General features: G+C 39.9%; 1 protein-coding gene across 3 annotated transcripts; it reads right to left on the bottom strand.

Moving 5' to 3' along the window:
• Positions 1-529: 529 nt before the first annotated feature.
• Positions 530-26,153, bottom strand: ctnnb2 (catenin, beta 2). Of its 3 annotated transcripts, XM_079828818.1 has the most exons (17): positions 25,973-26,148; positions 23,955-24,057; positions 7,564-7,613; positions 6,852-7,076; positions 6,452-6,705; positions 4,155-4,393; positions 3,791-3,992; positions 3,553-3,697; positions 3,361-3,464; positions 2,934-3,272; positions 2,695-2,853; positions 2,479-2,598; positions 2,234-2,384; positions 1,922-2,043; positions 1,770-1,830; positions 1,433-1,665; positions 530-1,354 (listed from the first exon to the last, which is right to left on the bottom strand). In XM_079828818.1, exons 3-16 carry the CDS (start codon positions 7,574-7,576, stop codon positions 1,460-1,462), a joined length of 2,340 nt encoding a protein of 779 aa, XP_079684944.1. In that variant the 5' UTR covers positions 7,577-7,613; positions 23,955-24,057; positions 25,973-26,148; the 3' UTR covers positions 530-1,354; positions 1,433-1,459. The 3 variants fall into 3 exon arrangements, with proteins under 3 accessions (XP_079684944.1, XP_079684943.1, XP_079684945.1); XM_079828817.1 differs by lacking the exon at positions 23,955-24,057 and having other exon boundaries at positions 25,973-26,153; XM_079828819.1 differs by lacking the exons at positions 23,955-24,057; positions 25,973-26,148 and adding an exon at positions 25,480-25,609.
• Positions 26,154-27,897: the final 1,744 nt, after the last annotated feature.

Below are 27,897 nucleotides of genomic sequence, written 5' to 3'. Positions count from 1 at the left end.
CACCAGGAGGATCCCAGGGACAACTAGAGGACGTTGCACGCAGCACAACGTTCCCCACGGCATCTCCAGACTCTTTCACGTCGGTCTCTTGCTCCGTGTGAACCTGCTCTCATCCGTGAAGAGAACAGGGGGCCAATGGCAGACTTCCCAATTCAGATGTTCCCTGGCAAATGCCAATTGAGCTGCACGGTGCTGAGCTGTGAGCCCAGGTCCCACTAGAGGACGTCGGCCACTCATGCCACCCTCATGAAGTCTGTTCCTGACTGTTTGGTCAGAAAGATGCACAATTTGCAAATGGGTTTTTGCCCTTCTACATCCCGGCCAAGCTCTCCTTGTGTAAAGGTCTGTCTCCTGGTATCTCCCCCATACTCGTGAAAATGTGCTGGGAGACACACCAAACCTTGCGACATTGTAGCATTTTGAGGGTAAGGAAAGTACATAAGAATGAACTTGAATTATTCTGTGAAATGTGAGTTTAGTAAAATTCAAAAGAAGTGCCTTATACATCATAAAAATCACAAAAACACGAATGGAATAAAAGTCTTTTATTGATTAGCCATGTCATTATCCATGATCCCAAAAAGCGCCGCACGGGCTAACAAACAATGACGGTGCTTCAATAGAGACTACCTCCAGATAGCATAGAAAAGATTTCTGTCTCTGTGTATACCTCATAAACCCCCATCTACAACCCCCCCCACACACACCCTTTTTGGAACAATAGTGACATTGAAAACTGCTTCTCCTTGCTTAACATTAAGCATTTTGTAAGAATGCATATAATTTTTTTTTGAACTCCCAACAACCACCATTTTAACTGATCATATAAAAAGCTACACATCATTACACTTTCAGTCAGATTACATAGGAACTGAGATTAGTGTTGTTCACTAGCACGTGATAAAGATCCAGAAACCAATGAGGCAAGTCCACTACAACTTAACACTATAGAAGACATTTATAAAAAAAAAAAAAGAAAAAAAAATTACAAATTTATGGCAGAAAAAAAGCCAGGTTTAAAAAACCAAGCTAGGGTCAGTACCATGAAAAGGTTGATAAAAAAAAGAAGAAAAAAAAAAAAGATAAGAGTTCCATCTTAAAAGATCCTTTTCATGTGCATTCGTCAGTATCCACATCACAATCCCTCTGTACTTGCATTTCTCCATCCAGGGCAAAAATAAAAAAAGGGTCATAGCAATTAAGGAGACCAACATCCACCATTTCCTGTTAGACATCTCCCCTTCGTCTGCGACAAGTGTATTGTGTGTCAGGCACTTTCTGAAACACTAGCCCACCCTCTGGCAAACCTTCCACGACTCTTCAAAATCACAATGCAGATTCATTCAACATACAGCTGTGGAGAGACAGAAGTACATTAACAATTATAATATAACCTAAACAGAATGCAGTGAGTTTTTGAAAGTCGTCTTACCTTCAATACTTTTAGACCACAAGTGTTTTAGAGGTCCGTGTCAAACCATGCCAGCTGATTGGAGTCTGTAGGGGGCAGGCCATCCATAAGGTCCTGAGCATGGCCCAAGTCGGGCAGTCCCTCTACTGGATACTCAGCCCCAGGATGGTGGCCTCCCATCTCATGCTCCAGCATGCCATCCATACCAAGACCATCCTGACCGTAGCCAGAGTGGAAAGAACGATAGCTGGGGTCTAAAAGGGATACAAGAAAACCATGAGTTGTGTGTAAACGTGTTCAAATAAAATAATTTAAATAAAATAAATGTTTATATTAAGTGAAATTAAAAATGTTTTACCATCTGGTCTGTATCCAAGTGGGTCTCCCTGAGCACCAATATCAAGACCTAGGTCACCAGTCTAAGACAAATTTAAAAAAAGTCCATAACCATGATTGTGATTCATACAGTGATTGAGACAATTTCTCCAGTGTGTAAATTTAAGTTTGTACCTCATTCCAGGACATAGGCTCTGTTCTGAAAAGAGAGCTGGTAAGTTCCACAGAAAGACGTTTCTTGTAGTCCTGAGGCTTATCCTCGGACATGCGGAACAGCACTGCTGCAGCGTATGTGGCTATATAGAGAAAAGTACATGACAGATTTAAGATTAAAATGGAGAGCCTTTTGGTCTTTGACCCTTTAGCTGGTAGCACAACCCACAAAGAACAAACAAAAATTGAAAAAGCATGTGCACACAGATATAAAAAGCTTATTTGCTGTAATGCTGTATGGTACTTGACAGTCAATAGGGGGCAGTCACTCACCCACTCCCTCGTTTCTGGAGTGTAACAGCTCTGTGAGAGGAGCGGTGGCTCCTTCTGCTTCAATGGCCTCTGCCGCCTCCTTATCCTGAGCCAGCTCACACAACACTCCTGCTGCGACCCGCTGGATATTCTCAATGGGGGAATAAAGCAGCTACAGAACAAGAGAAACTCATAAATAACATTGTTTACAAGATTGTTTGTAGATTTTGTAGGTGAATGTAGGCAATGATCAAGCAAAGTCATACTTGTACAAATAAGGGGATGGTGTTGAGCCCCCTGATGACGATTCTGTTGTGCACATCTCTGGCCAGGATGTGAAGTGCTCCAGTGCAGCCTTCCACAATCTCCTCCATACGAACTCCCTCCTGAATATTACAAATCAGACAATTAGTACAACATTTTTTTTTAAATGGTTGAAAGGCATTTAGAAAAAAAAAAAAAAAAAAAAAAACTTAACTCACCACAAACTGTTGCTGTGTGCCGCCCATTGAAGTGCGTCTCTGGGTGTCCTGGTGTGCCCTCACCAGCAATTGGACCAATCGAGGAATTGCACCCTGCTCACGGAGTGGCGCATGATTGGCTGGGCATAGTGCTAGATTACGGATAAGACCGACTGTGGCCTACAAGGATGTGGACAGACTTGTTAGAATGTGTAATATAACAAAAGGCTGAAAAACTGGACACTATCTAGCACACTTACCTTAATTAACGGCCAGTGTGAGGGTGGGTGAAGCAGTTTAACCACTACAGGCAGGCCATAGTGAAGACGCACTGCATTCTGGGCCATCTCAGCATCTTGGTGTCTGGAGGTAAGATGGCGTAGCGCGCATACGGCAGGCTCAGTGATGTCCTCTCGGTCACCAGCCCTGAGAACAGTGCGGACCAGGGCCTCGATTCCTCCAACTTGGCAAACCATCATCTTGTTCTTGTAGTTGTTACATGTGAGGTTGGATAGTATGCCGGCGGCACATGTGACCACATTGATGTCATCAGAAGCAAGAAGCTGAACTAGAGTGCCAAGAAGTCCTTCCATCCCTTCCTACAACGCATGAGAAAAAGGGAAATTTAAAAATAAGTGCCAGCAGTTCATCAAAACCTGGTGTTACCATTTTAGTCCAATCCTTTACCTGCTTGGTGGCAGCATCTGACAAGTTTCTGAGGGTCCAGAGGCAGTTTTGAACCAGACGCTGGCTGGGATCGGTCAAGTGAAGGCCGAGAGCCTGCATACCACCTGAAACGCACACGGAAGCAAAAGATTAGACACTGACGTCACATACATGAATGCAGACTTTAAATGGCACAACCAGGCAAGTACATACCAGCCTCGACAATGGCAGGTTTGTTGCTGGAGCAGACGGACAAAACTTTGAGCACACGACTTGTGGTCCAGAGCAGTTTCTCATACGTGTATGTTCTCATGATGTTGACCAGAGCCTGAGGCCCTCCACTGGCCAGGATGATCAACTGTGGCAGCAAGAGTTGAGATAAGAGCATGAATAAAACAAACACATCTGTATTTTTTTATTCCCCATTTAGCAAGACCAATGTAGTACTTGCCTTGCTCTCCTGGTTGCCATATGCCAGGATCTGCAAGCAGTCTGTGGTGATGGCGAGGAATTTGACGTTGGTTTTGTTGAGCAGGGCCACCATCTTCTGAAGTCCTCCAGCTAGACGGACAGCCATTTTAGCACCTTCCTGATGGAGTAGGAGGTTGTGCAGGGTTGTGATGGCATAGAACAGCACACTATCCACAGGGGACCTGGAAACACAATCATGTAATATAGTTTAGTGGAGAACTGGCATAAGTAGGACATGATCTTAAGACTGAAGTGCCTTTGTTTAGGGTCTTCAGCATCTCAGTTTTCATGCAGCTCTACTCAAGGCTTTCAAAAACCTGCCTTCTTTGCTTTGGCGCCCTTACCCCAGCATTTTGACGAGTGCAGGGATTCCTCCAGACTTAAAGATGGCAAGAAGGCCCTCTCTGTGGTGGGACAGGTTGTGCAAGGTGCCGGCAGTGCAACGGGCAGTCTCCACATCATTGGTGTTCTGCATGGTCCTCACGATTGCCGACACCATCTGGGGGGAGCGCATAATGGCGTGGCGAGAGGCCTCTTTCTTGGAGAGCTGGTGCACCATCACTGCGGCTTTGTTCACCACCACCTGGACAGCAAGATTGAGTGTTTTAGGGTCATTGAGATTTGAAACTGATAAATGACAAGTTGCCCAATTCCAACAGTGAGGTTTAGTAGAACAACTGCAGACAGATCAACCAGAGAAATCTGGAGTGAAGGAACTAATTTGCTTTTTAAAACTCATTGTCATCGCTTAATGCACTATATGGCTAAAAATAATCTTAATGAAGCCTCCTGCTAAAAGATCTTCCATTTTTAGCTTGAGCTGCAAATAAACATTCCCAGGAGCAGAAATGTCTTGTCAAAGGAAATTGCAATTCTGATGGCTTAAGAACACCTTAGGAAACAAACATCAAGTATTGGAACTAGGGCTGTCACCTTTTATTCGATATTCGAATATGCATTCGAACATGACATGAAATATCCGTAATCGAACTAAAAACCGGATAGTTTATTTATAAAGTGCCATGCAGAGTCCCGCACGGGTGCGGGTACCCGCGAATATTGCTGAAATGGGTGAAAAAAACATCCTAACTTACCCCTTTTCCACCAAGGCAGTGCTAGAGCTAGATCGGAGCCAGAGCCTAGTTTCAAATCGGTTCTTTGTGTTTCCACACCCAAAGCCCCAGTTCCGAGCCAGGAAAAGTGGTTCTTAAGTAGCACCAAAACATTTCTGGGCTAGAACAGGGCTAGAAGTAAGAACCGATTACGTCAGGCGCTGGGGGCAGGGTCAACAAGACGAACACAAACTTGAGATCCGCCATTGTTGAAATAGCAGCTAATGGAGCTAACAGCTACTGCTGGTTTGTAATCTCCGTCTATTCAAATTACGGCGAACTGCATGAATGCGTTGGATTCGCTGTGTTTTGATGCCGATGTAGGATCGTAAAGCCATGTGAATCAATAGTAACGCAAAGTTTGCATTGTTGATGGAAGGCTTGTTCGCAGTGGTGCTGTGCAGACCGATCGCCCTATGACAATGAGTCCAGCGAGAGCACACGACTCCTTTTGATTCACTCATGCGTTTTTTTTTTATATCCTACGTGGATCGGTCTACGCAGCGCCAATGCATCTCGAACAAGCCTGGTGTGTTTGTGTTTCCCGCTGCCCAGGGTTGCCAGGTTTTCACAACAAAACCCACCCAATTGCTACTCAAAACAAGCCCAATCGCATTTCAGGGGGGCTTCCCCGGTAAAAAGCACATTTGGGGGTAAAATGTGTTTTTTTGGCATGGTTGCCTACTTAAATTCACATTCCCGGGGCTAAATATCACATAATTGGGGTCGCCTCAACCCGCGGACATGAAAAACAGCCCGCGGCAACAGTGATGAAGTAGCCCAACTTGGCAACACTGCCGTTGTCTCGCTAGCGTTGCTGAGAAAGATGAGACGTATACAGTGACGTAAGACCTGGCTCTGTTGTGGCTCTCAGCAGGTGGAAAAGCAAACCGGTTCTTAGAAGGCTCCTCAGTCGAACCAACTATGAACTGGGACTAGCTCTAGCACTGCCTTGGTGGAAAAGGGGTAACTGTCGCATACTGGTGCGGGTCGGGCCGGACAAGGGAGAACACTGGTCTAAACACGGGTTTTAAACAGTCACATAAAAAAAATATATGCATGTATATTGTAGATGTACAAAATCTACAATACATATGCCTTGCCTGTATTTCAAGTTAAAATAATTTCAAATCCATATTAGTTTAATTGTGCCCGCGCAGCGCACGCCCTCCTAGGAAAAATCACAACCGCACGCGCAATCTGCCTGCACTTGTCGAGGAGTTGAAGAAAAGATAGCCGCAAATGTGGAAGTTCATTGCTGAGGAAGCGCGCAGATAACTGGTGGTAAACCAAGCACACGCAGTTCTATCGAACAGTATTTTTGTTATGTTTCCTGAGTTTGGTCTCTTAAGAACACGGTCTTAGTATATTAAGCCACATTAAGTGTTTTCTTATAGCCTAATGGTTTTCTATGGGGTTTGGGGCACTCGTAGATATTTTAATATATTCGAATACATTGCTTGATATTTGAGATCAGTTCGAATTAGATTTTTCTCAAAAATGATAGCCCTAATTGGAACATTCCTTACCTGGTCCTCATCATTGAGAAGTTTTGTGAGCTCAGGAATGGCTCTGGTAGCCAGCTCAGCATCATCCTGGTAGTTAATGAGATTGACAACAGCATGTTTGAGCATTTGGGAAGGCTCAGCCAGCCGCTGCACATTTGTAGGGTGGGCAGTGTCAAACTGGGTAGAAGCGATCTGCATGCCCTCATCAAGAGTCTCTGGAAACATGGCGGCACGGACACGCTGTGCACGGGTCATGGCATACTGCCCATCCAGGTCTAAGAGAAAAAGTTTGCGATTTAGCCAGACAGGAAGCAGGCAGGAAAATTGTAAGTCTGAAAATATCCATGCAGAAAGGTTTCCATTTTTACTTTTAATCTAATAGAGGCATGATAGTGTGCTGGTAGCAAATACAGCCACATACCTGTCACCTGCTCAGGTGTGAAGGGCTGGTTGAAGCCCTGCTCCCACTCATAGAGCACCTGGTTGTCCAGATCCTCCTCTTCAGGGTTGCCTTTGCCTGAGAGAGATGGCGCTGTGGTGGTGGCCCCAGAGTGAATACCTGAATCCAGGTAGGACTGCTGCTGCCAGTGACTCACAGCAGCTTTACGATCCTGCTCCATGGCCATATCAAGCTCCATAAGGTCAGCTACAAGAGGCCGATAAAAACACATTTTTTAATGGATTTTCCTCAACTACATCAAAGTTTCAGGAGCACAATAGTTTTACATCTCACTGAACTGGAAGTAAAGTATGCGATTTGCATTTTTCAATGCCTGCTAATTTATTGCCATTTCAGCAAAAACCTTCATTCACAGAAGGGGGGGGATATTACAGTAACTACATAAAACCTTTAAGCTTGAAAATTAAAATAAATGTAATGTCATTTGCTGCAGTCCTATTAAATTTAAAAAGTAACGTTAAATTTTGCATTTGAATATTCACCACATTTAATACAATACCTTTAATAAAGGAGCATTTATGTAGTGTTTGATATATTGGCTCTCTGAGGGTTAACCGAAATCATTCAGTGAATAAACCGGTTCTTTATCAGTTTATATGTGTGTCTGTGTCAAGAAGAACAGTCACAGAGCAAGCATGTTGATAAACTGACAGGTTAATTTGGAAAAACTCACCCTGGGTAGCCATTGTTGTGTCAATCCCTCAGCCTGAGTGACTTCCAAACCTGTAGACAAACAAAAAGCCAATCAGTCAAGTCAAGCATATAAAAGGTCAAGAAAATGCTACATTTTACAAACTAGCAGTAACATTTGGCTTTTCCCCTCAGACAGCAGCTGCTTTTTACAAGCGAGAAAGACACTAATCTTCATTACAGACCCTAAAGGTAGTCTAAATGTGGGGAAACTCCCCTCATTTAGACTGTAGGGTGTCACGCAAGAGCGGGAGACGGGACGGTGAGTCACCTTGGCAATGCCAGTAAAAACATGCTGAAGGGGTTCGTCAGTCAGCTTCATTCATCCAAAGCTTACAAGAACAATACAGCATAAAGCATCACAAATTATGTGATTATAAACAGCCCAAAGACATGAAACAAACACTGTTGCTTATTAGGATCTTAACTGAAATCAGATTTACTTGTTCTCCTTAGAGCGGCCAATTTGACTACAGGTTACAGACTTATTCTGGAAAAGTTGGATAGACCTAAATAACATGAACAAGAAAACAAGCATTAAGTATGTTTTCTTAGAACCATTTCAACAATTAAATGTGTACAAAAATTGTCAGTTTCAGATTATAAATTAGACATTAATTTGGGTGACTCAAGCTGAAAAATTTCACCTAATACATTCAGGGGGTGTAGATTACAGAAACAGATACTGTAACTAGTAAGTGACTGAAAAAAATAATGATTGCTCTCTAATACGTGTACATAGAAAATGAGCCCCCCCCGCCAAATTATTTTTTAAAAAGTGTAAGAGAAATAGATACTAAACCAACTAGACTATTTATAAATGAAGCAAAGTATTTAAGGTGCAAACAGTACATTTCTAATGTACTCACACAAGACATTCTTGTTCAAATGTTAAAAGCAGCTGGATGGAGTGCAGAAGAATGTAACAATGAAGAATGTAGACTTAAAATATCACTTCATTTAATCTTCAATGTATAAATATAAGAGCAATTCTTAACGTTACAGGACTTTCAGTCAAGTGGAGAGCGATTCTTGTCTTTTGTTGTTGGTTTACCATTAAAAACATAGACAGCAGGAATATAATGCATGGATCCAGTATGCCGATACTGATACGCAACACATGCATTGTCCTTCTTGACTGTTTACGTTCACTTAAGACAAACCTAATGTGTGCAAGGGTACTCGCCAAGACGGGTATGTTGACAATTGTGTGTGAATTTTTAAAGTCTCAATTTTGTATTCACACTTTGTCTGTCTGAAACGCGGCTTCCCATGCGTGAGCTTCGAACGTCTGTGCAGCGTGCACACAAAGCGTGCGCAAGTTGTCTTTCGCTTGAATGTTTAAATTGGCAAGGCTGCAGTACTGGCTAGAGGTCTGCCACCTCTACCTGTTCAGGTTTGGGTTAATGTTTCATAAATATGTTTGGGTTCGGTTTTGTAACAATAAATAACTATAAAATGCTTAAGGCTGCATAAAAACAAGGATCGACCACCATATCAAAGCCAATCGGCAGGGTTGTGGACTCGAGTCACATGACTTGCGACTCGACTTAGACAACAATGACTCGCGACTTAAGCCCTCTGACTTGGAAAGACTTGACCTACCTTCTAAATGTTCAGAGAATTGTAATCACTGTAGGATTGTCCCTGCAGTGCATGATCACACCGCTAAGATTAGCGCTGCTTTTGCACGTTTGGCACGGAGCCAGAGAGGCACTCATTCAGCGAGCGCATGTCAGTGCAGATGGGATGGTTTTGGGGGCTCGAGCCCCTGCCCTTTTTGAAAATTAATCAAACGTGCACCTCTCAACAATATTGTGGCCGATAAAACCGAATTTGAATTGTAATATAACATGTACAAAATAGTAATAAAGCTCTCAATGACGTGTTGCTATGGTGCGTGTCTTGCTTGACTGCTCATTCTGAAACTGCCTCCTCTATATTTTTTTTTATTTTTGTTGTAATTGTTCTGCTCATTGTAAAAGTAAAATACAATAAGTTTGTATCTGTAATCCCATATTCATAATTGTGACCAAACTGTCTGCTTACAACAGTTGTCGGGAACCTCTCTAGTCTGTGGCAGGAAAAAAAAACAAGCCAAACAATTACGATTTTTAAATCTTTCATCATTAGTCAAAGCTATTATTTGAAGTGTAGGCTGTCAAGAAGGAGGCAAGAGAGGCAGTGTCTCAAACTGGGTGAGACAATATATAATATTACAAAAATAAAACCATGCAAATATTAAAAATGTTACATTAAAAGGTGTAAAAATTACTCGTTTTAATAAAACACTAACTTTACCTGCGGGTGTCGCTGTTGGACAGAGGGTTGCCTGAGCACATTGCCTTTTAACAGACCCGACTAAGTCGCGCTATGATTGGATATGATTGGTTCACACGTTAAATCCCACCTCTTGATTTCATACACGTTCTCGAATCGGCCTGAATGAAAGACTAACTAAAAAGGAAACCACTTGTGTTTATTTAACCAGGAAAATGAAGTGTAGTGACATTTACATTTGATATGTTTATAATAAAAAAAAAAAAAATAAAAAAAAAACTTTGCCTCTTCACCACACACACCACTGAATACAGGCTACTATTATTTGTTATATAGGAAGTTATAGATATCAGTGTTTCCCTGGCCCGCCCCCCCTGAATGAATGACAAATTACTTGTCATTACGGTCGACAATAAGAATTGCCCAATGGCCCAGTGCCAAAGTGAAAGACACTCGGGCCAATGCTGCATCTTCACGGACACTGATCATTTGCGCATTTTTAAGCCTTGCCAATTTAAATATTCAAGCGCTCATAGACGAGAAAGTGTGTCTCAGTTTGCTACTCGCGAAGCGCAGCAACAACACACATACACATGGCCACGCGTCTCACAGCGTGCGAATATTCACACAAAATTATATCAAAATGACTGTCTTGTAGGGCTGGTCCGAATACCATTTTTTTGGTATTCGGGCAGTATCAAGATGCATGTTGACTAATTTCAAGCATTAAAGAGAAAACTGTCTTCACTTTTATCTTGTTACACATTCATTTCCCACATATAATTGAATGAGGAAAGGAAAAACAAAAGAATAAAAAAGCATGTTGACTACTTGAACATACATTTTGCTCTCCTTTCTTTCTGGCCAGCAAATTTCTCAATGACTCTCTGATTAAAGTCAGACATCTCAGTAGTCCTATACAAAACATCCATAGAAAATCTCACTGTGTAACATTTGTAAAGTAAATCTAATGCCCTACCAAGTGAACAGGTCAGTCTCAAACTTCGTACAGTTAGTGATAACTGAATCTTCACTTTTCGATTAGATAATTCATTATGATTTTTTCATGGCTCATTGCGCTTAATAACTTTTACATAAAGCACGTCCTGCACTTTGTGTTCTCATATTCATGCATGTTCTATTCGTATAGGCTTACAAACCGAAACAGACGCAAGAGCTTTGCTTCCGAAGGACATACGCAATTTTTATATTAATATAATACGGGTTCTTTATTTAGCCTACAAAAAAACAGTAGGCCTATATTAATCCTTATTAATTAAACTATCAGGTGTTCTGTAGGGGTGTGCATTGGCACTGCCCTCACAATTCGATTCGATTACGATTCACCAGGTAACGATTCGATTCAATTCGATTCTACGATGCATTGCGATGCATCAAAATTCTACTGCACACAACAAGGCAAATTTTTAATCAGTCATGAGGCAATACAAGCAGTCAGATATTGAACAACAGATTGTATTGGCTGCTATGTGCGTATTATCACTCTCCTGTATCTTTGACATAAATGTCATTAAATAAAATAAAATGGTACAGGGTATTGGATATGGCATTTTCAAACCTGAAAAAGAAAACCTAAATCACTGCTTTCAGTGCTTTGAATGAGAAATGTTTCTCTTCTCTCTGCTTTAGAACCATTTGAAATTATATAGAGCAATAATAACCAACTAAGCCAACTTTTTCCAGCAGTGAACATAAGGTTTTTTTTTTTTTTACACACAGTAAAAAGCAATAGAAATATTCAGTGCAACACACACAGTAACGTTGACACAAGGGACTCTTCAATTCTCGTGCTTGATTTTAGTGTGGCAGGCGCATTAGCAGGGCGTAAGCAGTGCATATTTTTTTCGGCGCCCATGTTAACAGATTAGAGCATTCACATCGCACGCAGAGGCGGCACGGCAGCGCATCGCAGGAGCAAAAGCAGCAGTGCCGCGATCGTTTCGGCGCCGAGTCTAAATCAGCGTGAGCAGCGCGGCAAAAATAAAGCCACAGTGGATTGTTCTTGATCAAAACTGACCAGATTAACATGGAAAATAACAAATTTCACCATGAAATCATGTAGTGAAGTGCCCCGTGTGTTTCACAATCACAGCATATGCTGCCCATCATAAATCAAAGCACGAGACAGACGGGGCTCAGAGGAGAAGACCGGAAAATGTGACATAATGTACAATATTTGTCTGTATTTGCAATATCTACGCGAGACAAACGCTGCCAGTGTGAATCCACAATGGGCGTGCGGGCTCCTGCTCTCCATACCCACCGCTCCTGCCCTGCTAACGCGTGCGGTGTGAAGCCGGCGTCAGAATCCGAAATGTGCCCAGATGTCCGCTTTCCAAGCTTTGGGTGCGTTTTTAATTACCCGTCTATCGCGGTCATCTCCCTCCGCCTCAGCCATCTTGATTGTTGTTGTCATGACCCTGGAAGTAATTGAAACTTCACAACTTTATTGTCCAACTCAAGGCCAGAAAATAAACGGTGACATAATCGTTTATGGCACTTGCCGCATCGATGCTGAATCGTGCATGCCCCGCATTGCAATGCATCGCTGAATCAATTATTGTTGACACAACTAGTGTTCTGTCCCTAGCGCTTCGCGTGCCCGCCCTGTCAGAGAGGGCATTCATAAACCCAGCGCATCAGCAGCCAAAAACCAAACTATTTCGACACGTCACAGCCATTAAATGCGTTTAAAATAAGATGGATATATCGGCAGAAGGTGTAGTTAGACAACTAATAAGCTGTTCCTGAAATGTCGGTGATGGCACAAAGAAATCCACACAGAAATCGGGACCCGGCTTAAGTCGCCTTTTTCTTGCCTTTCCCGACACGGACCTGATCATTGCTCGTGCGGATTGATATTATGGTCTGTTTGCACTTTGTAATTGTAAAAAATATGTTTCTGAACCGAATGATATAAGAATCAGCAGTTGTTTCTGCGTCGAAAGTAAACATTAAATCAATATTTAAGAAGCCCACGTCCAGTATTTTTTGGTGCAAAATAATAAAACGTAGTGTCAATAAAATCATTTATTTTAGTATTTATAATATTATAAATGAAAAATTGAGTACTGCATCTCAAAGCCCTTGGTATAATCTATCATTTACAGCAATAAACACAAATCACCTGTTTAGGTCATTTTTATGGCTATGACTACTTTGACGCTCTAGATCTCATCATTAGATTATGCGACTTTAGCCGGGGTTTCACAGACGGGGTCACATATTGTAAACAGTCAACTTGACCTGCAGCGAGTGCTGAGCGTTTTTTGGTGAGGTATGATCAAGTATGTCTTTGCCAGCTGCGCAATTCAGGGTTTTTCCTGGGTCAAAAATGGTCTTCGGTGGTGTCTGACAGACATGGTCATCCACACACAGTAAAAAAGTACCCTACCCACGTGATCTGTGAGCGCAATACATTTAAAATAAATGCAAAGAAACCGTTTGTAATTTTTGCTTCTTATTTTGACATCTGATATTATGCATGATCTCTACCTTGATGTTTGTTTCTTTTGATCCTCATTTTTTACACTTTTTACTGATAATTGTTTTGGTATAATCATATCAATATTAAAAAGTAGCATTAAAAAATTACAAATAGCCTAATTTTCTACCATATACAGTTTTGTAAAATTATCAGCTAGCTAACAACTTTGTTCTGGTCTCACCTAACTCCAGTCTACACTAAATTATATTTCACTGCACATTGTCAACATAAATAAGCTGAATGACTGTGGATGATTAAACTAATTCCTACTATCCACTCTTGCTAAATGGGGTAAGCACACTTGTGTTCTCGTTTCAGATGTTCTGAGTAAATGAATAAACTGATTCGTTCGTTCAGTGTGGGACGGATCAGTTGTTCTAACCAGTCGCTAAAATGATTCGATTCAAAGGAGTCATTGGTTCGCGAATCGTACATTAGCAGACGCGTTGTGTGCGAATCCCGTCTGTTAGAACATCGCGAAAGATTTGTCAATACAGAATACACTTCATAACAGAATATAATGTTTTCCCGTTTATTGAAACTTATGTTTATGTCAGCTGGTCAGAGAAAAGTCAATGTTTTTTGAGCGCAGTTCACACTCAGCGGGAATTCAAGGAAAAAAAATATCCGAATGCGGCACGTGCAACATGGATTCGGTCTTCCGACCTTTTGATTTTGATTAATATGTGAAATATGAACCAATATGTGAAATATGAGAAGACATCGACAGAAAGAGAGAGCGGTCGCGCGGGGGAGGAGCTCTCTGCTCGTTCTCTGTCACTCATTTAACACTGCCATATCACACGTGCAACAGTCATCTATTCTACACTCATAAATCACAATAACTCATCAAATAAGGCTTTGGTGGGCCAAAAATTTGTCTTGGCGGCCGCCAAAATGCAGGAAAAACCCTGAATATGTGGATACATATATAACGCATGATTTTTGCCACCAACTGAGAGGATTTGTCAGCGGGTAGCAAATCTTTCATTTATATCCATCTCATGCTCCTAAGCCCGGATTGCCTTCTTCTGAACGGCTCTGTGTCTGACTGAATATGCCTTTGAACAGGTTGCCCATTTTTACGTCTTTTTACAGTCGCAGCGCTGTACTGGATAAACAAACCGCGTCAGTTACGTCATCATGTCTCGCGAGCCTCTACCAAAAATTCGAATGCACAGTTTTTGCATTCGAATGTGCTTTTTTTTTTGGAAATTCAACGAATATTCGAAATTCGAATTTTTGACAGGCCTAATTCACAGACACAAGTCTATATCACCAGATGTGTTCTCAGGTACCGAATTTATTTAATGCGAATCGGTACTCTGTAGTACCGACGTAATTCGGTCGGTGCCCTTAAAAGTACAAGTTCGGTACCTAACCCTACTAAACACGCCAATATTGGTCAATCACAACAACAAAAAATAGTTTAAAAAGTATTACAATTTAAAATGTCTAATTTAATACATCTTAATGTAATTTATTCCGGTGATGGCATTACTCCAATTTTTAGTGACGCATGATCCTTCAGAAATTATTCTAATATGCTTAATATAATAAGTGATGCATTTTTTCAGGGTCTAAAAAGAAAAGATCTTTTGAAACTTTATAAAATGCATTTACGGTTACTCCAACTAAACACATCCTTAATGAAGATGTAGTACTCAAATGGTGTATAAACCAGATTTACAAACAGTAGGCTATGCATTTGCTAATGGATAATGTAAGCATTTGAAATTAAATAAGAGTGCTGTAATGACCTCTGTAAACCTTAGTCTCACGCAAAGCCTTAGGCTAGGGCTGCCAGTTCATGGGGTAGGACATATTTAGCGTGAAAAGATGCCACAACAGAATGAAAGCTGTCAAACATTCAGAATGTGAAGAGTTTCCTCACGCTGGCCTCAAACCAGAGAGGACACATTTTATTTCCATAGGAAACTGCTCACGTCTGCATAAGGGCCAGTCTTCCTTCCTGCACAGGCCTTCAGCACACCAAGCAGCAATTAAAAATCTATTAAATGAGTCAAAGATCCTTTCTTGGCTCAAAGAAAAAACTTCTAAAATGGGTCTAAAACATCCTTAAGAAAACATCAGATTAAATTCTTCAGAATAAACAGGTTAGTTAATAGCCTTAATGGTTAATAGGGGACACTTTCACAAAAGCATCTAGGAAGTGGACAAGCCTTGGAAACGGAAACGTTGACAAAATCTGGCTTCCTGCTGCAGTGAAAAACAACATTAGCTCTCGCATCTTGCAGGTCTCAAAAGATCTGATATGCGTCATGATATTGGGGTTAGCAAGAAACCGACAGCCTCATTTCCAACTAAACCAGACATTCAGGAACAATCTATGTGGTTAATCTGACCACAAACAAACACAAAACGTCATCGAAGCACTGATTTGGTGCCGTGGAAAGGAAGAGCATCATTAACATTTTATTTAAAAAAATAAACACAATAACTATGAACGTATACACAGCAAACAGAATAGGGACATCAATATAACTTCAGACAAGAGGGAAATTTGAGTTCTCATAGCAGCTCTGGATTAGGGATGCACCGAAATAAATTCTTGGCCGAAGCTGAATAATAATAACACTTGCCCGAAGGCCAAAGCCAAATGCGTTCTCTATGTATTTTTTTCATTTATTTTGCCAATTTTTTCACCATTGCATAAATGTGCTTTTTTTTACCATTTTGTCTTGCTTTTAAAATAAATTACAATACAATTTGAAAATATTTATTTAACACTGAACATTATCATTCCAGCAGACATACAAACAAAGCACAAAATTAAAAAAAAAAATGTATTTATAAATATTAAAATATGTTTATTTGGCCATCTTAGGCCTATTTTGCCTACATGTAGCCTATCATAAATCAAATTTAGTTTGTTCATGAGAGGTTTTGAAAGCCTGTAGAACAAAAATCTGAATAAAAAAAAATCTGGCAGTTTGAGCAGTGAGTGGAGTCTAACTTAAAACATATTGGCCATTGCGTACAAAAGATCAACAACCATGTCACCACTGCAGAAACACGTCGTAAATGGATACATTTGACGTTCTACAGACACAAATATGCACTGGAGCATTTGCCAATATATTACAGTATCAACGAAGAACACCGAAAGTTACATTTTTGCTATTTTCGGCCAAATAATTTCAGTTGCCGAACATTCGGTGCATCCCTACTCAGGATGTGTTCACGTCCTTATAGTGACACGGCTGACGCTGAAAATATCAAGAGCGCAAACCTCTACAATGTGAGTAAATCACTCGCATATTCGAACAAGTCTTCACTCTGGGTGACTAAATATCTATCATTAGCCATTAGCTAATAAATGCTTCGATTTTATACGCCTGCGTATCAGAGGCTAAGAATAAGTTTGAGATATTTTCACTCGCTGAACACTGAGAAACAGAGTTTTGCTCTGTCAAGCGATCTGTCTATTTCAGTTCAGCTCAATGGATGCACAGCGCATCTGTATTTGATGTACCACAGACACTAGTGTGAAGGCACCCTACTCGCCGTCGCTTTGCTGAGAGCGGTGTTTCTCACACATGCAAAGAGAGGGTCTTAAATATCACACAGAATCGACATGCTACATGTAAACGATATTCTTTGTTGTATTTTCTTGTAAAAATAACCTGAAATATTCTGCTTTTAAGAACAAGTTGAAGAAGTTGCCGTTTCTCCAGTAGTGGGTGGAAGTAATACACAAACAGCAATCTCATTGGCTGGTGCTCATCTATTACGGTCCCCGTTTTGATTTCAGCAAATCAGTTTGAGCGAACACTGACAACATGACTAATTTTCATGAACCCCGCAGCTCAAGTTCTTAGTGTTGTATATTATTAATTGTAGAATTAGTATCATTATAATCATCCTCATCGACTAATTATCCATTTTTTTTACAGAAACACTGAATGAGCACCACCACCAGTCCAAAGTTCAGTTAAAATGGCAAATATATATATTCATGATTAAGTTTTAGTTTGAATTACTAATGTTATATCATTAAATCGTGCTTGATAATCATAATATAATGATTGGGTGGAATCATGTATTAGTGCTGTCAAACGATCAATTGCGATTAAATCACCTCCAAAAAAAGTTAATGTTTACAAATTATAGGTGTGTGTACTGTATGATTATATATAAAATACGCACATCCATGTATATAATTAAGAAATATTTGCATGTATATATTTATATAAATTAAATGAATATTTTACAAATACATTTTTCTTGAATGTATACATGAATGTGTGCATTTATATATACATAATTATACACAGTACTAGGGGTGTAACGATATTCAAAACGAAAAACCGCAATACACCACCCACGGTTTGAACCGTGATCCTCTCATGTTGAACTGATCGCGCCCCGCGCTGCCCTAGCCCAGCTCTCACTTCACCGTATGCCACAAAATAATTCTTCCTCCTTAACATTAGATTACATAGTAATTAGTACACTTATTACAACTAATAAGAGCTGTATTTTTTACTAAATTTTATTATAATATTTACTAAGAATACACTAACTTTTGTCTTCCAAGTGCGTGTCACGTCACTTTGGGTGACTGCTCAAGCTGCATGGTGGAAGGACAAAGAGCCAGTTTCCCCATTTAGCCAGGTAGGCAAAATGCTACCTGGAGTCCCAGCAACAGTGATTTTCGTAGCTCGTTACACACAAACACACACAAAAAAAAACCATCTCACCTCAGAAAACCACTTTCCTGTCCTGTAAGCCGTTATACTGCGCTCATAGTGCACACTCTTTAGTTACTCGCGCGCGCGTTAATCATAAGCGCAAGAGAAACTACAAGCATGCAACGTCACGATGTCAATAAGCAAGTCATGAAATAAAAGTAAAGTACCAATTAGAGGTCGACCAATAGTGGATTTTACAGATACCGATAACTAGGTTGGACCGCACTTGCCGATAAACGATTAATCGACCGATATATTTTTTTAAATGGATACTGGATAAAAAAACAAAAACAAAGTAAAACAGTGCTGAACGTTATAACAAGAAAAAAAAACCACAGTACTGATCCATGAAGAGGTCCTAAATCAGCGGTTTTCAATAGGTGATGCACGCCTCCCCTGGGGGGCGCCAAAGAGCCACAGGGGAGGCGCGACGTGAAGAAAAAATAAAAATAAACCATATACTCGCGTCGCGGTATACTGGGTAAAAGCTACGCGGGATACTTGCGTCGTGGTACAAACGAGTTGACTGATTACTGACAAGTAGTAATGCTGACAGATTAAGCAATGGCTCCTTCTGGCTCAACGTGTGCACAGGTGCTCAAACAATAGGCCTACTCGAAAACTGAAGGATTTTATGAATGCCACCTGTTTTCAACACAAACACTCTACGCAGAAAGAGTTTTTCTTGAACTTAGAAAAAACTGCAATACAATTATTTTTTTAAGGGGTAGGCTGTGTTTATTTTTTTCAATCATTTTAAAATTAATTGGAGAATTAACTTTAATGTGCCTAATAGCCTATGTGTTGTAGCCATTAAATAAGCGCATTTAGTTTCATATGTTAAAATATTATATGTTATTTTTTTCCATCTATATGTTGATTATGAAAAGTGAACACCATGAGTAAGATAGGATGCATCGGGGACATGGAATGGGTCAGACATGATTGACCACTTCATTAAGTTTTGTAGAAAGACTTTCTTTAAAGTGAATTTCGTTTTGTATAAATTGTATTTTAATTTTAATAAATGTTTATTCAACAAATTGCCTGGATTTAATAAAGCAAATATAGCCGCAATCAATTGCATTGCACGCGTGAACTGGAGCACATCATAAATTCATCTCATATCTCTTAAATATTTTTCATGTCTATGAGGCATAAACTGAGTTTCGATTCATTTATAATAAAAAATTAAAGAAAGCTTTACATTTCTTTGAACGAAACTATTCAAAACGAAAAGAAATAGGCTAGCTAACGTTACTCAATGTATTCCATGATGTGCATTTCTCTCAGTAGGCTAGGCGTGTTCAATACGGAGATGGCGATCTTCAACTTAATTTTTGCAGCTGACAGACAGAAAAGACTAGTGTAGGCCTACTAATACAAATCAAAGCACGAAGTCGAACTTTATTTTATTCAGCTCGAATGTGGACTTGAAGCAGAGACTGGCAGAAATGCCGTTCACGCGTTTCTGGTTGTCTGTGGAGAGCGAGTTCCCTCAGATCTCCACTAAGGCTATGCAAGTCCTAATCCCCTTCACCTCCACTTACTTGTGTGAGTGTGGGTTTTCCGCACTGACTATGATTAAAAATAAATACAGATCAAGGCTGCAGGTGGAGGACGACTTGCGTTTATTTCTCTCTGCAGTGCAGCCCCGCATCGAACACCTCTGCGCGTCAAAAGCGCGTCCACATTGTTCCCACTGATATGGGCGGTTATTCAAAGTTCAAAATTCAAATGACGTGAATGACACGTGCAAATGACGTGAATGGTGCATTTTGTTTATTGTTTAAATCTGAATGTATGATTTTAAATAATTTTAGCCACATACAAATCTTGGAAGTCAATGGGACCAGTTAACTGTTTGGTTACTGACATTCTTCAAAATATCTTGCTTTGTGTGCAGCAGAAGAAATTCATACAGGTTTGAAACAAATTGAGGGTGAGTATATGATGACAATTTTCATTTTAAAGTGAACTATCCCTTTAAGACCCAGACACAAGTTTCACACTTGTAACATTCACATGTTAAGCATGTTTTGTTGACTTATGGTTAGGCCTACTGATGTTCTGTGATTTTTAAAAGTAGCCTCAAATAGGCCTGCATAAAGTTGGAAGTTATTTGCTGTTGCAATGATTTATGAATGCACTTCTTAAAAAAAAAGGAAATAAAATACAATATGAAAAAATATTTACATTTTATAAGTTGTTATTGAAACTCATCATTGCCAGGAACACACAGAAGATGGCATTTACTGCCGAGGCGTGTGTGGGTTAGAGCAGGCGGACAGGATTTTGGGGAAGGGGGGCTCGGCTGTCCTTACCTACTCTAAGGGGAGGCTCACATTCACCCAATTTGAAAACCCCTGTCCTAAATTAAAAATATTAAAATAAATTCTAACAGAACAAATTCTTCAGAAAATAATTTAAACATTACAATATTACAGGTCATATTTTTTTCTTTACCTATAACCTATAAACATGAATGTACATTTCATAGGGAACACCATGCAACAAGGATGTATTAGCTTACATGAACTATATGCATTATGCATATATTTTTACAGCATGTATTAATATGAGCAATACAAATGTACCTTGATCATCCATGTTAGTTCATAGTGCATTAACCAAGGTTAACAGAAAAATAATTCAAACTCAATTTAATGTTGAAATTAACATACTAACAATGAACAATACTTCAACAGCATTTATTAACCGTAGTTTATGTTACAAATGGCATCTTATTGTAGTGTTACCATTTTTATACAAATACAAACAGTCTGCTTTTTAGAAGGCAACTATAAAAAAAAAAAATAAATGCGTTTCTGCTTTGTTTATGTCGGCAGCATGACGATGCAGTTTGCGTTTTCACATCACAAATTTTATACGTAACATTTAGGTCTGACTTGCGTGTTTTGATCACATTGTTTTAACTGCTTGAGGTAACGTTACTGCTAATGTTAGCGTTCTCTCAGCCTCGTTGACAAACATACACACTGCTGTTATTTACCTGTTAATGCAGCATCTAGTCAAGAAATTAATTACTTTAATGATTTGGCAACAAGTACTGTAGTGTTCTGTATTCATACCTTTTCGCTGTCGTGTTTTAAACTCGAATCTGATGTGTCAGCACTCTCCGTGCAGCGGCGCGCCCAGCCTCACGTGTGAATGTAAACAAGGCGTCAGTGAGTTATTTGGCCTCTAGAGACAGTCTCGTGCTATATAATGGCAGCAGGTCATTCTCAGAGCTCTTGTACTGTATAATAACAGCGCACCCGTCTCAGCCACTCCAGCAACGGACGCAATTATCGGTTTGGATTTTTAAAGATAACAATTGTTCCACCAGTCAGCTATCGGTGTCAATTAATTGGCAAAACCGATTAATCGTCGACCTCTAGTACCAATAAATCACAACTGGTTCGACGTTTTAGCTGGGAAGGATTTGCATGCAGTTATGTGCATTCTGTTTATCAGGAGCAGTTTTCATATTTCATTAACAGTTCATGATGCAGGCTATTGTGTATTCGCCATGGTAGCTGTTGTTTCCATAACCACAAAATGACACCATTTTCACTTTGTTATTTTGTTTATTTTTAAATTAGTGTGGTGGCTAGGGCTTTAACGATTTGACCAAAAATAAAAACCTCGATTAATTGAACATTTTACCTCGATTACGATCAATGAACGATTATTTTGCCTTTTTATTTATTTATTTCATTTTTTGCCCTCATAAGTTTAAGTTCACTGATAAGGTTTGTACTGTAAATATTTTCTACTATTAAAAGGTGGAATTTTTTTCTATTGAAAAAGTGCATGTATTAAAATATATGCCTATAACGGTTGAGTTTCTAAGCTACTTTAGTCACAGGACAGCGTTGACACTGCGTTTCTGCGCTGCTCTCTGCGCGCGATCTTCACGTGATGTGCGAGCTTCTGTCTGAGTGTCCGTGTGTCACAATATATCAGGCCTTAGTTCAACATAATACACATCTGATGGTCGAAAACTGGCAGGGCTTAAACCAGATACAAATGACAAAGCTTTGTGAGGACACAGGTGAAATGTCTGCCTTCAGGGCGCGCGCGTTGTCAGAGACGCGACACGGCTCAGCTCTGTGTCACAGAAAAAAAGCTGAGCACTGAATGGATACATTTTCCGTATTGTTGTTTTTGAATAGTGCACAATCGCTTTAAGTGTTCAAACTGGCAAGCCTTTAAACGCATGTACTTGACAAACTTTGAGCACGAAAGTGATCTGGCTTCAGGGCTTGCGCGCGCCGTCTGTGTGTGTCAGCGCGTAGGCTATAAGAACACCAATTAACTTACCTGTATAAACTGTAAAACATGCAGTTACTATAGTGATTTGGTGCATCTATACACACAGATAACTGCTCCTGCATCTCTCTGGGTGCCTGTAAACTGCACTTGATGTGACTGACGGGGCGGAGTCAAGTGAAAACCGAAATAACCGACATGGGGAAAACGTTGGTTAGAGGTTCTGAATGTCGGTTTCGGTTATTTTTCGATTAATCGTACAGCCCTAGTGGTGGCTACTTTATAGTATTAACAAAAACTGCTATTTAATATCTTTAACTTGTAGGCCTATTTATTCATCAGTACGAGTCATTCATACAATGTATGTGTTTGTTAAGTAGGCTACAGTGGGACATTACTTGTGTGCGTAATCAATTTTTATGAAATAAATGTGCCTTTTTTACATTATGGTAAAATTAGTATACGTCTGCACTGGACTAGTCAGAAATTCTCATTTGAGTTTACTCGGGTATGCTAACTGCTCAAAAGAAAACGTGAAGCCAATGTATAAAGTAAAATTATTGCGGTTATTATTAAGAGTGACTCTAGTGTTATTATTGCTGGTGCCCGCCATGAACCATGACTCCACAGCAGACAGAACCGAACCATGGCTCCAAAACCGTGACATGGGTGTATCGTTACACCCCTACACAGTACTCACATATATAATGTAAACAATTTTAATTTGGATGCGATTTAATTAAAAAGGCACTAAATGTTTTATTTTATAACCGATTGTTCCACCAATCAGCTATCGTGCCGATTAATCGCCAAAACCGATGAGTCGGTCGACCTCTAATTGTGACACCCCTATACCCTACTATGTGAATTTAAAAGTCTAACATTTAAGGACATTGCAGGGAATTACAAATTAATGGATTTGTCAAGAGAACTGAACTTCTAAAGCTATCCCATGGTCATCATGGGTGCAGAGAGACTGAATCCGAACAATGCTCAAGTCACATGCACTCAAGAGCTCTTCAGCTAAATTGCAACCTTCTGCAACTAGGTTAAGTACTGGTTCTCAGCTGGATGAGCATCCAGGCTGTCTAAGAACATACAGTTGAGTGAGAAGTGAACAGCTCTTAATCATGTGGAAACTTTAGTAATCACAATGTCATCTTTCACACAGTCACCCCCCCCCCCCCCTCCCTCTTAGCACTACTGTAGCAGAACTTCTCAACACAACCTCCAAAATATATCATCAAGAGCCGCCTTCACATACAGGCATTTATAGGAAACCTTATGATAACATCCTGGAGTCAGCACTGGACATTCCTTTCCAGAGTGTATGTCTGCATAACACAAGATACAGTACTTCAAATACAGGCCTGCACTGAAAGACCCCGCTAGCGGGAAATACAGCTCTGTGAAGCCATGCCAACGTTAATAAATTAGGCTTTTTAAGGGTGCACGTGAAGGGAGATGGATTAATTTGAGAGCAAACAGAGGCAGCTGTAGTAGTTTATGCAAAATGCATCATCCTCCACAGTGGTGAGAATGACCTGGAATTAATTTACCAGACAATAAACACCGAAGGAAGTCAGACAAACTCACAGAGTTTTCTTTGCGGCACCAGTCAGCATTCCACACAGGCGCACGGGAGGCGGACGTGCAGACGAATCACTGTGTCATTATGAGACGGATTTGGAAACCAAACCTTCAAAGTAAAGGAAGGCCGCCTGATTAGCACTCTTAATGGGCTCGTTTAAAAGTTTATTCACTGTATCCTGTTAACACAAGAAGAAATGTTGCTGCAGAGGGATAGTGCAAACAAAGCAAGTTTAAGTTAGTTGTAAGTCAAAAAGCTATACTATGAATAAAAATAAATGTCTAACAAGTTGATCCAAACGTATGTATTGTTTGACAGAAAATAAGGGATTTCAGGCAAAACTGACAGCCTCAAGGTCCACTATATAACTATAAAGTTTTAATATTCATTCTAATTGTGAGAATAGTTAAAGCCATACCACTGTGCTTATAAACCTTTAGCCACCATTCAGCTTCACTGAATCTTTTCCATATAATGAAAGTGATCATCCAACTGTTGTCAATATTATACACGTTTGGAGCATGAAAGCCAGCCAAGAAGTGACAAATTTCCTTTTTGGTTATTTTGTGAAGAAAATATAATTTACAGCAGCAAACAAGTCAAGTAAAAATAACCATTAGAACAATTTTCAAACCATTTTCACAGGTTCTTCCATAAAACAACCATTTTCTGCGTATTATGGGAAACCCATGTTGTTTTTAAACCGACTACTGCGGGTATTTCCCACACAGATATACGCTCGCCCCTAGACAACGCGACCACACACGCGCAATCGTGGAAAAGTTTCGACCTCTTCAGTTTCCACAGCGCACGGTGCCGAGTGACTTTAGCCCCGCCCACACTTCCTCCAGCGGAGACACGCGCGGTGGCTGATCTAAGGTCAGTTCTGCCGTGCCTCTCAAGGTGGGTACGTGTAACTAAAGTGTGAGAAACAGCTGTTCCAGGCTCTGGGAGCCGAGAAACCCGAGCCCCTCCTAAAGCACGCAGGAATTCGGCCATCGGGGCCTTTGTTTCAAGAAAGAGCAATGAACCCTGAAATATTTCCCCTTCTCAAGCTTAAAAACTTGCCTATCGGATGACACCGAAATGTGACCAACTAGATCACCACATTGGAGGAGACAACACCACGATAGTTCTTGTAGCCAAAACTCACTTTATCCTGACAAGTCCATCATGGATATCCACGTAACGTTACGTGTTGCTGGATGGGTTGTCAAGACAGCAGTTTTAATGAACTCAACAGTACATGTTTGAATACAATACTCAGATTCTCACAGTTAAGCTCCACGTTGCAGTTTGAGCTGAATAACGTTACACGCAAATAAAGTTGTGCGATAGAGCAAAAATAAAAAATACTAACAAATAAAAATATCATTTCCTTCTTTCTCAACTGATTAAAACTAGTTTCTGACACACGTTTACCGCACCAACCTTACAGACCACAACCTAAATAATTGGCAGTTTTATTTTATTTTTTTTAACTATAAATGTGAAAATGTTCGCAAAAGACAAAAACAAGTAAAAACTCACCGGTATATATGACGACATAAACCATTGAGGGAGAGGAAACAAAAAATCCCGGTGTGGTTACGAAAAACAATGCGTAACGTTACACGTGTGTGGAAAACCAACACGCGAAGTCCCAAAAATCATACTTGTATTTATTCATTAATAATTTTAGTTTATCGATTGAGATATGCTGGTTTGCTGTTAGCTCGCTGCTCGAGCCATAGAACTGAATGAAGGCTAACATTAGCTAACATTAGCCAGGGTTTGCGAAGCCAAGTTAACGTAAACAAACACAAGAGTCAATGCGTGTCGTGCATAAACATGCAACTTCCTGCTAAAACCAGTATAAAACAAAAAGGAAACCCCATCTAAATCAAGCGTTTTTAAATGCTCAGGTAGCCGAAGGTATATCCAACCCCAAATCTTGCATGGAAAACCATGGGAAGATCCTCCCGCTTCTCCAATCAAACTAACGTTACTTGGAATTTAATCAATCCTCATTTAAAAAGCTTACCTGAAATTAAAATGAAGAATCTATTTGTTTGGCCGGCGAAGGCTGACCAACGCGTTGGTATACTAATAGGGATGAAACAGCCAAGCCAGCCGGTGAAATTCCCGGACGGGTAACGTAGCTGTTCTCCTGCGTTTGCGGTGCAGCAAACCTTCCGCGCTGATGTAGATCTAGACCTTAAAATGGCGTCGTTCAGACGCAGCTCTTATACGAGGAATGCAGTTCATGTATCCTACCGCACACGAAAAACTAGGGCGCAGCAGCGGCTCGTCCAGTATGAAGCTAAGCGTTAGTATTATATTTATATGTTGACAGGTGATAATCAATCATTATTGTATCATATGCAGAGTATCCTGTCTAAGGTCTGGGTGTTTTTAAGTCCACACCGGGAATGTGGTATGCGCGGAGTAATATAGCAGCTACAGGAAGGGCGAGGTGCGTCCATTAGGTTGGAATGTGGGTGTTTTGAATGGGATGTTGGGAGCAGCTATACAAAGGTAACAGTTGTATTAGGGATGCAGGAAACGCTGCTCCTGCAGCAGGACGGTTAACTTAAGTTACACATTTTTTTTTTTTTTTTGTAGTAGCCTATAACTAATAGCTGTGACTTTCTTATATAGCTAGGTTATAGGTTTGTCTTTTATAATGTGATAAATAGGACCTAACGAGCACCGAATACTGTAGGCTAGTTTTGCTCATACAATGGACCTTCATCTTCTAGCCCTTCAGGTTGTCAGAGTAGCCTATATTTTTTGTGGTTAATAAAAATGTAATTTAACTGGAAGTTAGTTCTGAAAAAACAAAGCAATATTTTTTACTTCTGATAAATCTGCTGTTTGTTTTGACACTTTTATGTGATTTTACTTAATAATAATAATAATCAAAATAATGTGATTTACTGTGCACAAACGCATTTAACACTTCCATCTGGAAAACAGCACAGCATACACAAATAAAGACAAAAAGAAAGCAAGAACAAATGCTGTAAATATAATGTTTTTATTGTAATGATCAAAGATAAAAAAAGTCTATCTTAAATTCATGTATCATGTTTAAAAATCGACAAATTTAAATATGTCAGATGATTTGAATACAATTGGTTTCAAAAGGAAGACATACAGCTTCCATATGAGACATACACATGTATTAAATCATATAATAATTGAGACATATAGACTGAAACAGCAGCTGTCTAATCACTGAGAACGGTGATGAGGGCTGCAGGTTTTCATCAGTATGTTTTCTGCAGATGTTAGGGTCGTGTGTGTGTGTGTGTGTGTGATCCTCATTCATGTCAGTACATCCAACAGTCAGTATGCAGAGTGAAAAAAGGGACAAATAACCAATAATTTGTTAAGCACTTCAGACAAATGAGCATCAATTTCTTTTAATATGAACATCTACAGATTAAATCCAGAACAAACATTTAACATAAATGATTAATAACTTTATATTCATAATTTTAACAGGATGATACAAACTTATAAAATAACCACAAAAAAAAAACACCAACCACACATAGCATGATTCAGCAATGATGCAATTTACGAGATCACACTGTTTTCAATGCACACACTTAATTTGTGTTAGCACAATATTATTCTTGAATTAAGTGTAACAAAAAACATTGAAATGTTGTAACCCAACATCTAAAAAGTGTCATCAGTTTTTTAATTAAGCCTATACTTGACATTCAAAAATGGGTGTTTGTAAGTGCGTGTCTGTGTTTCCGTATCACCCTCCAATGGTAATTGTGTGTGCACATTTTGGGCAGTGGCCATGGCCACACTAAGTGCTTCTGAATGGTGGGAGTGTCCTTAACAAATTTAAGTGCTTTATGCCTTTCATCAGGCCAACCCCCATGACCCACACCAAAACAGATAGGATCTCTTATATCCTGGGTCCGTTCACCTTAAATAAAAACAAAA

Source organism: Gobio gobio, assembly GCF_949357685.1.
Source record: "Gobio gobio genome assembly, chromosome: 11".
In the NCBI taxonomy this organism is placed as follows: domain Eukaryota; kingdom Metazoa; phylum Chordata; class Actinopteri; order Cypriniformes; family Gobionidae; genus Gobio; species Gobio gobio.
This window is presented reverse-complemented; position numbering and strand designations above follow the sequence as displayed.